Genomic DNA, 12,902 nt, shown 5'->3' with positions numbered 1-12,902 from the left:
TCAAGTGTGGACTGTGTATTACAGTGTGTAGTGTGCAGTGCATATTGTGCTATACCAAGCGTCCAGTATGTGATGTGCAGCCCCTCTGTGCTTTTGTTTAGAAGGTTGGGTTTGATGAACTTCATGATGTCTCCTAAATACTCCAGCGCTTTACAAACCAGAGACACACGCTCAACCTGCTGCTGCAGCCCACAATACACACGACCTACACACTACCCACAAATTCAAAAATGAATCTTAAAGAACCGATTGTAATGAATAAAAAAAAAGTGTGTGTGTGTGTGTACCTACCTTTATAAACAAAGTCAAGGCAACTTTAGGTTCTTGTATAGCAGCATTCATGTTCAGTCCGGCTCTCTGAAGCAGTGACTCCACTTCTGGTAATCTGAGGACCAGTGTGGTCATCTCAGCTAACTGCTCTTCTAAAGTCCTATCTATACCCACACACATTCATACAGAAATACAAGGTCAATTTCACAAGGACATATTGATGTTCATCAAAAACACATTAATTTCCAGCAATTTAACTGAGAACGATGTGCTGACGAACAAAAACGTCAAAGTGAAACAATTTCATGCTGTTTTCTGATTAAAATTTTATACAGATCATTTAAACATGTGATGGAACATACTGATGTAACCTTGAGCCAACTACGATGAGATGATGTGGGGCAGAGCAGCCATGTTTGAATGAATCTCCCAAAACATGAGGGGGGAAAAATTAATCTCCACCCACACCTGCTTTTGCTCCATGTCCATATTTCCCATATTGCTAATTCACAAATGTTAAGCAAATATATTTTCCCCCATTCTTTACCAGTTTAAAAATAAATAAATATACCATGTACAGTGGTGCCTGAAAGTTTGTGAACCCTTTAAAATTTTCTATATTTCTGCATAAATATGACCTAAAACATCTTCAGATTTTCACACAAGTCCTAAAAGTAGATGAAGAGAACCCAGTTAAACAAATGAGACAAAAATATTAGATTTGGTCATTTATTTATTGAGGAAAATGATCCCCTTGTGCAGCAATAACTGCAACTAAACGTTTCCGGTAACTGTTGATCAGTCCTGCACACTGGCTTGGAGGAATTTTAGCCCATTCTTCCATACAGAACAGCTTCAACTCTGGGATGTTGGTGGGTTTCCTCACATGAACTGCTCACTTCAGGTCCTTCCACAACATTTTGATTGGATTAAGGTCAGGACTTTGACTTGGCCATTCCAAAACATTAACTTTCTTCTTCTTTAACCATTCTTTGGTAGAACGACTTGTGTGCTTAGGGTCGTTGTCTTGCTGCATGACCCACCTTCTCTTGAGATTCAGTTCATGGGCAGATGTCCTGACATTTTCCTTTAGAATTTGCTGGTATAATTCAGAATTCATTGTTCCATCAATGATGGCAAGCCATCCTGGCCCAGATGCAGCAAAACAGGCCCAAACCATGATACTACCACCACCACGTTTCACAGAAGGGATAAGGTTCTTATGCTGGAATGCAGTGTTTTCCTTTCTCCAAACATAACGCTTCTCATTTAAACCAAAAAGTTCTATTTTGGTCTCATCCTTCCACAAAATATTTTTCCAATAGCCTTCTGGCTTGTTCACATGATCTTTAGCAAACTGCAGACAAGCAGCAATGTTCTTTTTGGAGAGCAGTGGCTTTCTCCTTGCAACCCTGCCATGCACCCCTGCCATGCACACCATTGTTGTTCAGTGTTTTCCTGATGGTGGACTCATGAACATTAACATTAGCCAATGTGAGAGAGGCCTTCAGTTGCTTAGAAGTTACCCTGGGGTCCTTTGTGACCTCACTGACTATTACACGTCTTGCTCTTGGAGTGATCTTTGTTGGTCGACCACTCCTGGGGAAGGTAATATTGGTCTTGAATTTCCTCCATTTGTACACAATCTGTCTGACTGTGGATTGGTGGAGTCCAAACTCTTTAGAGATGGTTATGTAACTTTTTCCAGCCTGATGAGCATCATCAACACTTTTTCTGAGGTCCTCAGAAATCTCCTTTGTTCGTGCCATGATACATTTCCACAAACATGTGTTGTGAAGATCAGACTTTGGTAGATCCCTGTTCTATAAATAAAACAGGGTGCCCGCTCACACCTGATTGTCATCCCATTGATTGGAAACACCTGACTCTAATTTCACCTTCAAATTAACTGTTAATCCTTAAGGTTCACATACTTTTGCCACTCACAGATATGTAATATTGGATCATTTTCCACAATAAATAAATGACCAAGTATAATATTTTTGTCTCATTTGTTTAACTGGGTTCTCTTTATCTACTGTTAGTACTTGTGTGAAAATCTGATGATGTTTTAGGTCATATTTATGCAGAAATATAGAAAATTCTAAAGGGTTCACAAACTTTCAAGCACCACTGTATATATATATATATATATATATATATATATATATATCCTATTATGACACTGCGCTGAAGAATTGTTTATAATGAATCAAAGAATCCGCTATCCCCCAAAAAAGGACAGAAACTTGCCATGCACCTGTTCTGCTGCTATGTGTGTCAGCGTTGTTGTGGTGATGCTGTTGTACAATACAGCGGATCCACGCTCTCACACACAGAGCTTGGGCTGAATCACCAGCAGAGCTCATCTTACGCACTAACTCTCTAAAGAGACACACACACAGTATTAAGCAACAGAGGGGGAATAAAAGACTTAAATGGAAAACAGGAAGAAAGGAAAGGAGGAAAGAAGACGAGTGCTCGGAGAGCACAATATCCCCTGCTGGCAACTATGCCAGAACTCTGGTAAAATGCGACTGAATTGAACAAAAAGTGCAATGTGCGTATTACCGACATATAACAAAGAATCCTGTCAAGTTTCGTGAAATTCCTCCAAAAATTGTGAGAGGAGTTAATTTCAGAAGGTGAGCACCCTTCCCAGGACAGGCGGGCAGACAGACAGACAGACAGACAGACAGACAGACATCGCCATGACATAATCCCATGGATTAAAGCAAAAAAAAAAAAAAATCATCTGACTGAAAAAAAAGCTCCATGTCGTTGGCCCCTACCACGTCAGCAATGCGTCAAATTTTAAACGCCGTGTTGTCCATTATCCCCTCGGCCCCTACTTATAGTACATTTACATAATTTTAACAATGACTAAAGCTAAGGCAAGACTTTACCATTGTCATTACTGGCTATTCATGATGAAACATCAAGTTTTCAGCGCAAAGTGCAAATTTATTTCAACAGTACTTTAGTAATGCACAGCAGTGGTTAAGAGAAAAGTGCAAGTGCAGTCGAACTTGAACCATGCTTTCAAAAGAGTGGAACAGAAAGAAAAATAAGAAAATCTGTCGAAATAAAGCCAGGAAACAAGAAAAGTAAAGTGAAAGTTCACTTTTTCTGCTTCTTCGCAGTGAAGCCAAAGGCATCTAGTTTGGCAACACCTGATGCCTGTTTTTGTTTCTTTTTCCTTGGCTCAGCAGCAGGAGCTTGCCATTATCGTCCATTTCATTTCGCCAAGCCCATCTCCACTTATTCTTTACCGTTTTGTCGATGTCTGACACATCTGTGCCTTCATTTAAAAGAAGTGCGTCCATGCTGGCAAAACCGAAAGTAATTTGATGCACTCTAGTGATGGAAATCGAAGGGCCTATGTCAGGCCTTATACGCAGTACTCGAGTTGAGGGGGGATGTGGGGGGAGGCATCCCCCTTCTGAAATAAAAATCTCAAATCATCCCCCTTATAAAATGGCCATCCCCCCATCACATCCCTTGGGCCATTTTAACAATTAATGTGGAAATTAGCCTACTATTATTTTAACAAATATTACTACCATTTCAACATTAGAGGCTTTGCGCAGTGATAGCCGGATAAAAAAGACGCATATTTATTTATTCGGTTGCACCTCTCATTCACACCTATACGGAGGTTTCAGTCACTGAAAACAGCTACTTTTGCAAACTCAGGGCAGAGTGGAGATTTCTGAAAACTCCATCTTCAGACACGCGTGTAAATCGGGAAAATTAAGCAACAGTGGGTGAGAGGGCGCGCGTGAATATAATGAGTAATAGGTGTGAATCTTTCACCGAATGCCAATTGTCCCGGTTCTTCATGAAATCGCACGCGCACGCACAAATTCATCAGGTTAACTTTCAAATAACTGTTCTTGTGCACTTGCGACACCGGAGCCACTTTCCTGAATTTTGAGCTTTGGAGTATTCACTTCTTTATCTATTTAATCAATGAATTTATTTGTCACATACATTAAATTACTAATGTAAACCATTAGTAGCCTATTTAAGCAATAGCTGTTTTCTCCACTGTTTTCTGACCTTTTGTGCTTAGTGAATGAGACACTTCATTACACTCCACTGACCGACTTCCAATTCCGGACTTTTTTGAAAATGTAAAATATAGGCCTACGAGATGGTTTTTTTGGGACTTAATTCGCGTTGGTCCTTCACTATTAATTTTTGAGACTGACGAGGCACTAAATACCGTGGAATTATTTTCTCCTTACTATGAAGTTTGGCATCTTAAACAAGTGTCAGGAAATCTTGCAGCCCGACTCTGCAGCCTCCAATGTTTAAGCGAACTGCTGCAACCATAATGTTTAAAGATTAAATCGTAGGCTAATCAAACCAAAGAAAAACACAGCCTTTCCAGAACATTGTGTGCCGAAGCCTGTTTAACCTACAAAAGGCTTAATAGCATAGATCTTGCTGCGGCTTCAACAGGGCTGTTTAGATTTTTCACCTGATCGCCTTTCAATAGGCAAATATTATTATTATTATTATTACTACTACTACAATAGGCCTAGTATTAGTAGTAGGCAAGTAGTTGCCTAGTAATAGGACAGCCAGATTGTTTCATCAGTGGAGCCGCCGTTAAAAGGAAACTGATGCGGAGCGCCGCGGCTCGCCTCGGGGTGAATTCAGGCCCGGCGCCAGGAACAGTTTACTAAGGGGGCAATTAGAAATCGCAAGGGGGCAAATATTTTTCATATAGTGTGTAGTAGTGATGGCGGTCTGACAACGTGTTTCAAACAATTAACTGCGCCAACCACAAAACCACGGCCCTGAAGGTTGCTTTAGTACGGGAAAATCATGTGACATATTACCAGGGCAGTTGCGCTTTATCAACACCCGTGCTCACCTGTTAACCCTCCCCTCCAATTTTCTCATAGATACGCGTTACAACCGGAAAGATGCCAAACATAAAACAACACACACAAACCTACAGGCAAGTCCTTTAAATTTAAAATACATACAAATAGCTCTGCGGCATGAAAACAAAACGTCAATGCAAGTCTAAGGTACTTGGCTCGGCGGCCAAAATCATAATTTAAAAAAATCAACAGACCCCGCAGCTGCACCAGTAATAGCCTTCCTGACTCGCACCGAGTCAACGCTAACCACTTAATCCGCGATCCCAGTTTAGGCGTGTAGGGGACAAAACACTCTGAAGTGATGAATTTTCACCCACGCTGCATAGGGGGTGACGTCAACGACATATTCTTACGCTATTTGCGCACAAAGCGGACCATATATGAACACATACACCAACATAAACGGAGATAAACTTAGCCTACAAAGAAAGAAAATGGATTCACAATATTGTGATTGAATTCGTTTAATTCGGTGGGGGAAAGACTACTCCCGTAAACTTGACTGCATATTACAGGATATTGCAGAGACAGTGCACTTGTGTCATAACAACCAATCAGATTTGTTCTACCATGCCAGTTTTAGTAGTGATTTATGTGAAATGTATTTTTGTGCAATGCGCAACCACTTAATATTTCATATTTGAAAATGCAAATTATTAATACGTCTATAATACATTATATTTTCATAAGAAAACAATTAAGTGATCTGAGTCTCCATTGAGGAGGCGGGGCTGTAGCCACGAGGGGGCGACGCCCCCTTTCGCCCCCCCCCCCACGGCGCCGGGTCTGGGTGAATCGCGTCCCGAGGCTGGCCCGCCCTGGCAGTGCTGGTTCGTTGGGGAGAGGGCAGAGGTCGCTGGCTGCCAAGTTTGGAGAGGCTGAGACCTCCCCTGGCCGAGTTACGAGCGTGCAAAGTCGGGCTGGAGCCGCCGATAGAAACGAAACTCAAGTCGAGCACTGCGGCTTGCTGCCTACGCCCAGCCTCCCCGGGACTAGACAGTAGTGGAGGCTGTATTTATTTATTTAGGCCTATCTAGCGCAACAACTTATTCCTTTACATATACTCAAACATAGCACAAGAAAGAGTTCAACAACAGGCAATCACAGCAGCTTGGTGAAGTTCTAAATCACATCGGTGTCAGACCTATGGGCCTACCCCCCCCCCCCCCCCCCCCGTTTTTTTTCCTCGGATCTGCATCACTCTCATTGACCTTTAGCGCTCCCAGTTGACGGAAATCCGTCGTAGCGACGGAAAACTTTAATCCATGTAATCCCCCTTCGGGCCTTTCAGCCAGCGGGGGATAAAAAGAAAACAGAAAGGAAAGGAAAGGAATGAAACAAAGTAAGACAGAAAGGAAAAAGAAAAGGACAGGAAAGAAATGAAAGGAAGAAAGCAAGGAAGTAAAGGAAGAGGAACAGACAGAAGGAAAGAAAGCAAAAAAAAAGGAAGGAAAGCAGGAAAGAACTAAAGATGGCATGTACTCATTTTGCAGCAGGCTGTTGAGGTAGCGTGTCACCAGTAGGGGTCGAAGCATCTCATCCCAGCCAAAGCATTGGAGCATGGCCAGGAGTGGGCGGGGCTGAAGATCCTGAGGAGCAGAGTTCGGCAAATCCAATGCTAACAAAGTGAAACCTGGAAGAAAGAGATAATATGATCAATGGTAAAATTTTATACAATTTTATATATTTGACATCACTCAGAGCAACTGCCTCAATTTACAATCAAAATATTCCTCAATTCTGTCCATTATGTTACCAACATCTGGTACGTAGAGTTAAAGAGTAGCCTGCTCTGAGGAGTACAAAGGACACTCACTGCACAATAAGGACACTCAGAAGACAGCTGGCCTTATGTTGCCTTATATCACATATTCAAAATATAGCTTCCATGATCATGCAGATTACATTATAGTTGTACCACATCAGAGATGACTAGAGATTTGACCTGCAGCGGCGTGCGCTAGCTCTTCTGGTGAAGTCTGTGAGATTCTCAGTGTGCGCAGGAACGGCAAGAAGTGAGTCCACAGAGTGACAGCCACCGCCAGATGGCGCTCTTTAATCACACTGAGAGGAAGAGCTGCACTAGCACATTTAGAACATTGCTGCACCCTCCTGTAGTGGAAACAGGCAGAGACACAAAGCGTGTCATTTATACAGTACATACAGTATAATCAATAACATATGCTGGCACAAAAAAAGGGTCACCTTATAATAAACGTACAACCTTGACATCACATTTTTAAAAATATACTGCATCATGGTAGAAGTGTTCAGCCAAAACCACATTCGAGTCTGCTCCCAAGACTGAACAACACATCGTACTTTTTATCCATTTATTGTTACATTTAATGTTGTGGAACTTCTGTGAGACAAGTTGGTTCCGATCATCACATACAGGAACAAGCATATTAAGGTGAATGTTTGATTTCAATTGCTGCCAGAATTAGAACTGAGAACTTCACAGCACTGCAGTAAAATAAATATATTATTAAAAAAAATTATAATTTGTCACTCACTTGCACTGAAAACTTGTCCATAATAATTTCTAGCACGTTATATGGATAGATCACATCTACATCCATTTGGCCCCCACCAACTAGTATCAGTGGGATACTAGTTAACTCGTACTAATTTTGTAAAAATGTTTGTTCAACAATGTTTGTTGAAAATGTTTGTTCACTCAGTTTATTCTTTCCCAATGCCATTACCGTTTTGCTTTTTCTCTCCTTATGAAGAACAATCTGCAAAAACCAACAGAGGGTAACCGGATAGCTGAGAAGATACAACAGGGCATTTTTTCCTTATTTTTCTACCCTGTCTCTCGCTGGATGGTTAGCATTAGTGTGGCTAAGCAGCTGAAGGATCTGTAATCTCATTTAAAGTAGAGATGATCCTCCTGTGTTGTCATTCAGCCTCAAAGCAAGACTCAAAGCAAAGTCTCTTTCTCTCTCTCTGTCTGTCTGTCTCACACTCGCACACCTCTCTGAGCCTTTACAGCCAATCAATTATCGTCCAAATTCATTAGACTCGTTTACTGCACTGAACTGGCCCTTTCACATCCATCAGCCCTACACACACACCTCTTAATCCCTTACCACACACATGCTTCTTAATCCCTCCACAGTGCAGCATTATGCACATGTGCACACACACACACACCACCTGAGACCCCTCTTAATCCTTCCCTTGGTGGTGCTACAAAAACAACCACACAGAGTATTGGTTAAACCTACTCTTTTTTTTTTCTACTTTTTAAAATTATTATTATAATAATTATTATTATTATTATTATTTCGCTACTACAGATGTAGGTAAAAGCACTAAAATACATGTTCAAGACTGTCTTGGATTATGATAATTTCTGTCCAATTGTACATTTTGTCCACTAAACCAGTATTTCTCAGTCACTGGGCCGCCACAAATTTTTTTCAAGTTAATTTTTTACTCATAGTAGGGTACAACTGCTGGAATGGATTCGACATCACATCCGCCTCATTAATCTACAGTCACACTGCAGCTCACGATGCTTTGCAATGGGTTATCAATGAAAATGAGGCATTTTGGTGGCAATATACATGTGAAGTAAAAGTTGTGATCACACAGTACGTGAACACTTGACTGTTGTGCCTTTGCGTGCTTGAGTTTGGCACAGCTCAAGCGGCCGCATGCGCTCACGGAGCACGTTGTACGTGCGCTTGGGACCCTGATCTTTATGGGATACACCTGGTACTGATTTGAGCACAATCAGAACACACAGATATGGATGCTGTTTTCACAGAGGCTTTGCAAAGCATCATCACGGTCATGTTTGTTTCTAGCCATATTTATAATGCTGTTTAAATATTTTGCTTTTGTAAATATCACACCTGCTAATAAACACTCTCCCTGCACTTAGATCCATCTACTTCCGTCTATGTTGTAGTGTCCTGATCCCCAGAGCTTTAACCCAGCCACATATAAAAAGTTGTAGTCCTTCATGCTCTACCAGGTTTTCATCTGTTTGTCTGTGTAGAACGATGTCTGCAGCACCAGGTAGTTTGAGATGTCGGGGAACTCAACGGATGGATAATTTTCCAACTCATAGGAAAAATCCTTCTGTGTTAGCGTATAAGGATCTATCCCACTGAGTGGTTTCTATATCCACTTCTTTTGAATATACTTCTTGGTTTTAATAACGTGCTTGTTTGCTGTACACAAACATGGCAAGAAGTTTTTGTGTTAATGGACCAGACGTAATTTTTGGATCATTAATCCCTTTTGATTGAGAATGCCCTGCATGCACGGTTTTATGTTGGCTTCTGGCACATCCATACAGTTTTAAATACAATACCTACAATTAAAAAGAGCTTGTTTTTATTGCATTTATTTAATTTCTGGGCTCCCATCTGTAACAGGGAGTTATGTTGCATTCCATTAATACACTTTACGATAGATTATTAAGTTGTAATAGCCAAATGAGCCAAAATAATTGGGGATTTTTTTTTTTAATGGGCCCTGATTCGTTACAAGTATAAAATAGGTGGGCCTCAAAGTGGAAAAGGCTGAGAAACCCTGCACTAAACACTGCTTCACTAGGGGTGTTCACACGGCAACTTTTACTCCGGTGTAGCACCGGGGCTGCCCCGGTAGAGCGTTCACACGGTACAAAGTTATACCGGTGTAGCCCCTGAAAGCTGCTTAAACCGGTGCAAATCTAACCCTGCTCGGGAGGTGGTTTAAGAAATTTACTCCGGAGTAAATGCTAGTTTGCGGGGCAGCACCGATATAAAATGGGACGTCTGAACGCTACAGGGGTAGACTCGCTACGCGTGAGGAGAGTTGATTACATACGGGCATTGCATAACTTGCATCCTGGTATTTTGCGCTTCCAAAATGGCGAATATCAACAACAACAGAACTGCGTGTCTTCCAGTGTTGCCAGATTTGGCAGTTTGAAGTGCATTTTGACGGATTTGAACATATTTTGGGATGGAAAACGTCAGCAATATCTGGCAACACTGGTGTCTTCATCCACGTTGTTTTCCCGGCGCTTGGTGATGCCATGACAACCGGGAAAAAGAAGTACATTTTCACGCATGCGCATATTTCATTTCCGCATTATTACTATCGGAAATGATGATAGGAAATGATAGTAATAAAAGGAAATATCAAAACTTTATTACTATCAAAGGAAATGATAGTAATAAAGTTTTTGCTACTATAACACGGTCGCAGAAACTGCCGTGTGACCGCAAGTGGGGCTGCACCGGTGCTGACACGCTTCTCTCTAGTAAGCAGGGTTGTGACGTGTGAACGCTGCGCAAAATTTACACCGGTGTAAGATATATCGCAACAAAATACATCGGTGCAGCATCGATGCAAATATGTGCCGTGTGAACACCCTTCTGTAACCGGCCTCAATGAAATATCCACCAAGGGGGACAAATTAAAGGAAAACTCAACATAAAGTACATTAGCAAGCTGACAGTCATTATAAGCAACCAGAAAAGGTACAATATGCCTTTGCAAAGAAAGATTCTACACGTCTCTGGAACTGTACTGCAATTATAAACACTGTTCTTCCAAAAGATATTCCAACAGTTGGTGTTTTGATGATGGTAGTAGAAAGCGCTAAGGCTGCTTTGCTCAAAGTTCCTTTAAATTCAACTTTGACCCACATTACGCCAACCCTTTCAAAATTCAAGGAATAAAACGAGCTCTAATATACTGTATATCGCAGCAAACACATGATTATGACCAGTTACATACAATGGAGCAGCAGCTAATTGTTCAACCTAAAATAGCCATGGAATTATTTGAATGAGGTAAAACTCACCATTACTTTGTCAAACAGAGCCTCATGAACCCTTCCGCATTTTGTTCCAGAGAACAACCAATACCAGGATGGTTTTTGTTGAGCTTGAGATTCATACTAGATTTAAAAATATGCAGAATAGACTAGCTCTATGAATTCTGTTTTCAAACTGCTTCAATCTCGCAGTGATCATTTGGACAGTGCGTCTACGTTTGCTAATCATCTGCAGGCGTCTTGGCCAAGCACGTCATTCCAAAATCTTCCATAGCTGCTCAATTAGGTTGAGATGTGTTGACTGCAAAGGCTATAGCATATTTTATTTTTCATGAAACCATTCAGTGAATCCTCAGGCCCTCGTCCACTCGTAGGGAATACAGTGAATTATGACTCATCTGCCCAGATCACTCCTCCACACAAGTGTTTTTGCACTAATGAACTCATTCATGTTTGGTATACCCTGTTATAATAGCTCTCTCTCTTTAGCTGTTGATGGATTGTACTTGCTGGTAGTCTAGTCACATCCTGTTCTGACATTCTCAGCCAACAGAATAAGGGTTTCTTATCAGTTTCTTGTTACATATTGCACTAATCCTCAAGCTTCATTACGACTGAATAACTGTTTTCAAACACAATTTCCAAACCTATTTACTTCATGTGCAGGTGATTCACTGTATCTGCAAGGACCTCAGCTTACAAATACAAATTGTGTATTAACGTGGCAGTTTAAAAGTTGTCAGAGTTGAAGCTGCTAACAAAAGCGGCTAATGATGCGGTGACTGTTTTGCTCTGATACAGGATTGAAGAGTTTAGCAAGCAAAGCTTTATGGTCTCCTGTGATTTCATCCCATTCGTGTTTAGTATGCGATCTGGACTTGAAGAATCAGAGCTCCTTCCGATGACCGTAGTGAAGCAACATCTCGTTGGCGCTTTAATGGATCCTGGGGCACAGCCAGGGCTCATCATTCTGACCCAGTTTTTAAAATGCTCTCACAAATGAAGTCTGATGATGAATGCGTTAACATCAATGCAATTAATGCATAATTAAGTGGGTGGAGTATAACGTGGGCTTCGGAAATCATCAGCTTGATTAGAGTGTGTGGAAGGAAAATTTGACCAATGATTGATGCACATGCCTCCGACCAAGAGCCAATCAAACACTAACGGTGCTCATCACATTCCCATTCATGATTATGTGCAGGGTCAAATTGTCTCTGTGACACATTTTGCAGCTGCTAATCAGATTCTCAATAAGCTTTCCCCATATACGTACACTGTTCTTACCACACAGCCCATACAAACAGTCTGTAAGCGTGTTAATTGTGTTTGAACTCACCGTAACTGTGTCAGTGTCACCTGGAGGAAGTCCAGCACTGTGCCAAGTTCTTTAGCACCACAGGCAGGTAGCAGCAGGCTGAACCCTTCATTAATCAGCTTCTCCTCAGACAGACACAAGTTGGCGCTGCTCTGCCACACCTGGCCCACACCTTCCAAGTAGGCAGAGATTAAGCGCCATAGCTCTGCCCTCCTAGGCACAGGTGTTGTCTTAAGATAAAACTCTCGTGCAGCACTGCTGAAGGAGGCGGATATCCTTGTGGCAGCACCGCCCATGTCCACACCTCGCTCCACGAACCCGAGCAGCAGAGCCAAACGACCCCGCCATGACATCACTGCTGTCACCGCAGGCAACCGGAGAGCCAAAAGATCAAAGGCACGACTTGTGGCATCCTCCAAATCAGCGCAGAGTGACAGAACCAGGAAGAGGAGCAGGAAGTGATGTAACCCACTCTCGGACAGCTCGGACATGCGACGCTCATGGAACTTAGAGTAGATTCTATAGGGAAAGGAGAGAGAGAGACAGAGAGAGACAGACAGAAAATGAGTAAGAGTGAGAGACAAAGACAGGCAGAAATGTAAAGGAGGAGTAGAGAGAGAGAGAGAGA

At 41.8% G+C, this 12,902-nt stretch overlaps 1 protein-coding gene across 3 annotated transcripts in view; it reads right to left on the bottom strand.

Annotated features, from left to right (window-relative positions):
- The window catches only part of mms22l (MMS22-like, DNA repair protein), an 83,581-nt gene that overhangs the window by 11,638 nt on the left and 59,041 nt on the right, over positions 1-12,902 (bottom strand). For all 3 annotated transcript variants that reach the window (XR_009651301.1, XM_060905875.1, XM_060905874.1), the window contains exons 14-19: positions 12,296-12,793; positions 7,114-7,280; positions 6,651-6,801; positions 2,531-2,655; positions 292-434; positions 56-212 (exon numbers count right to left, since the gene is read on the bottom strand). Coding sequence is in view for 2 of the 3 variants with exons in the window: in XM_060905875.1 (XP_060761858.1) it covers positions 56-212; positions 292-434; positions 2,531-2,655; positions 6,651-6,801; positions 7,114-7,280; positions 12,296-12,793 (1,241 nt within the window). In the remaining variant the exon portion in view is untranslated. The remainder of the gene's footprint in view (positions 1-55; positions 213-291; positions 435-2,530; positions 2,656-6,650; positions 6,802-7,113; positions 7,281-12,295; positions 12,794-12,902) is intronic.

This window comes from Neoarius graeffei, chromosome 23 (genome assembly GCF_027579695.1).
Source record: "Neoarius graeffei isolate fNeoGra1 chromosome 23, fNeoGra1.pri, whole genome shotgun sequence".
In the NCBI taxonomy this organism is placed as follows: domain Eukaryota; kingdom Metazoa; phylum Chordata; class Actinopteri; order Siluriformes; family Ariidae; genus Neoarius; species Neoarius graeffei.
This window is presented reverse-complemented; position numbering and strand designations above follow the sequence as displayed.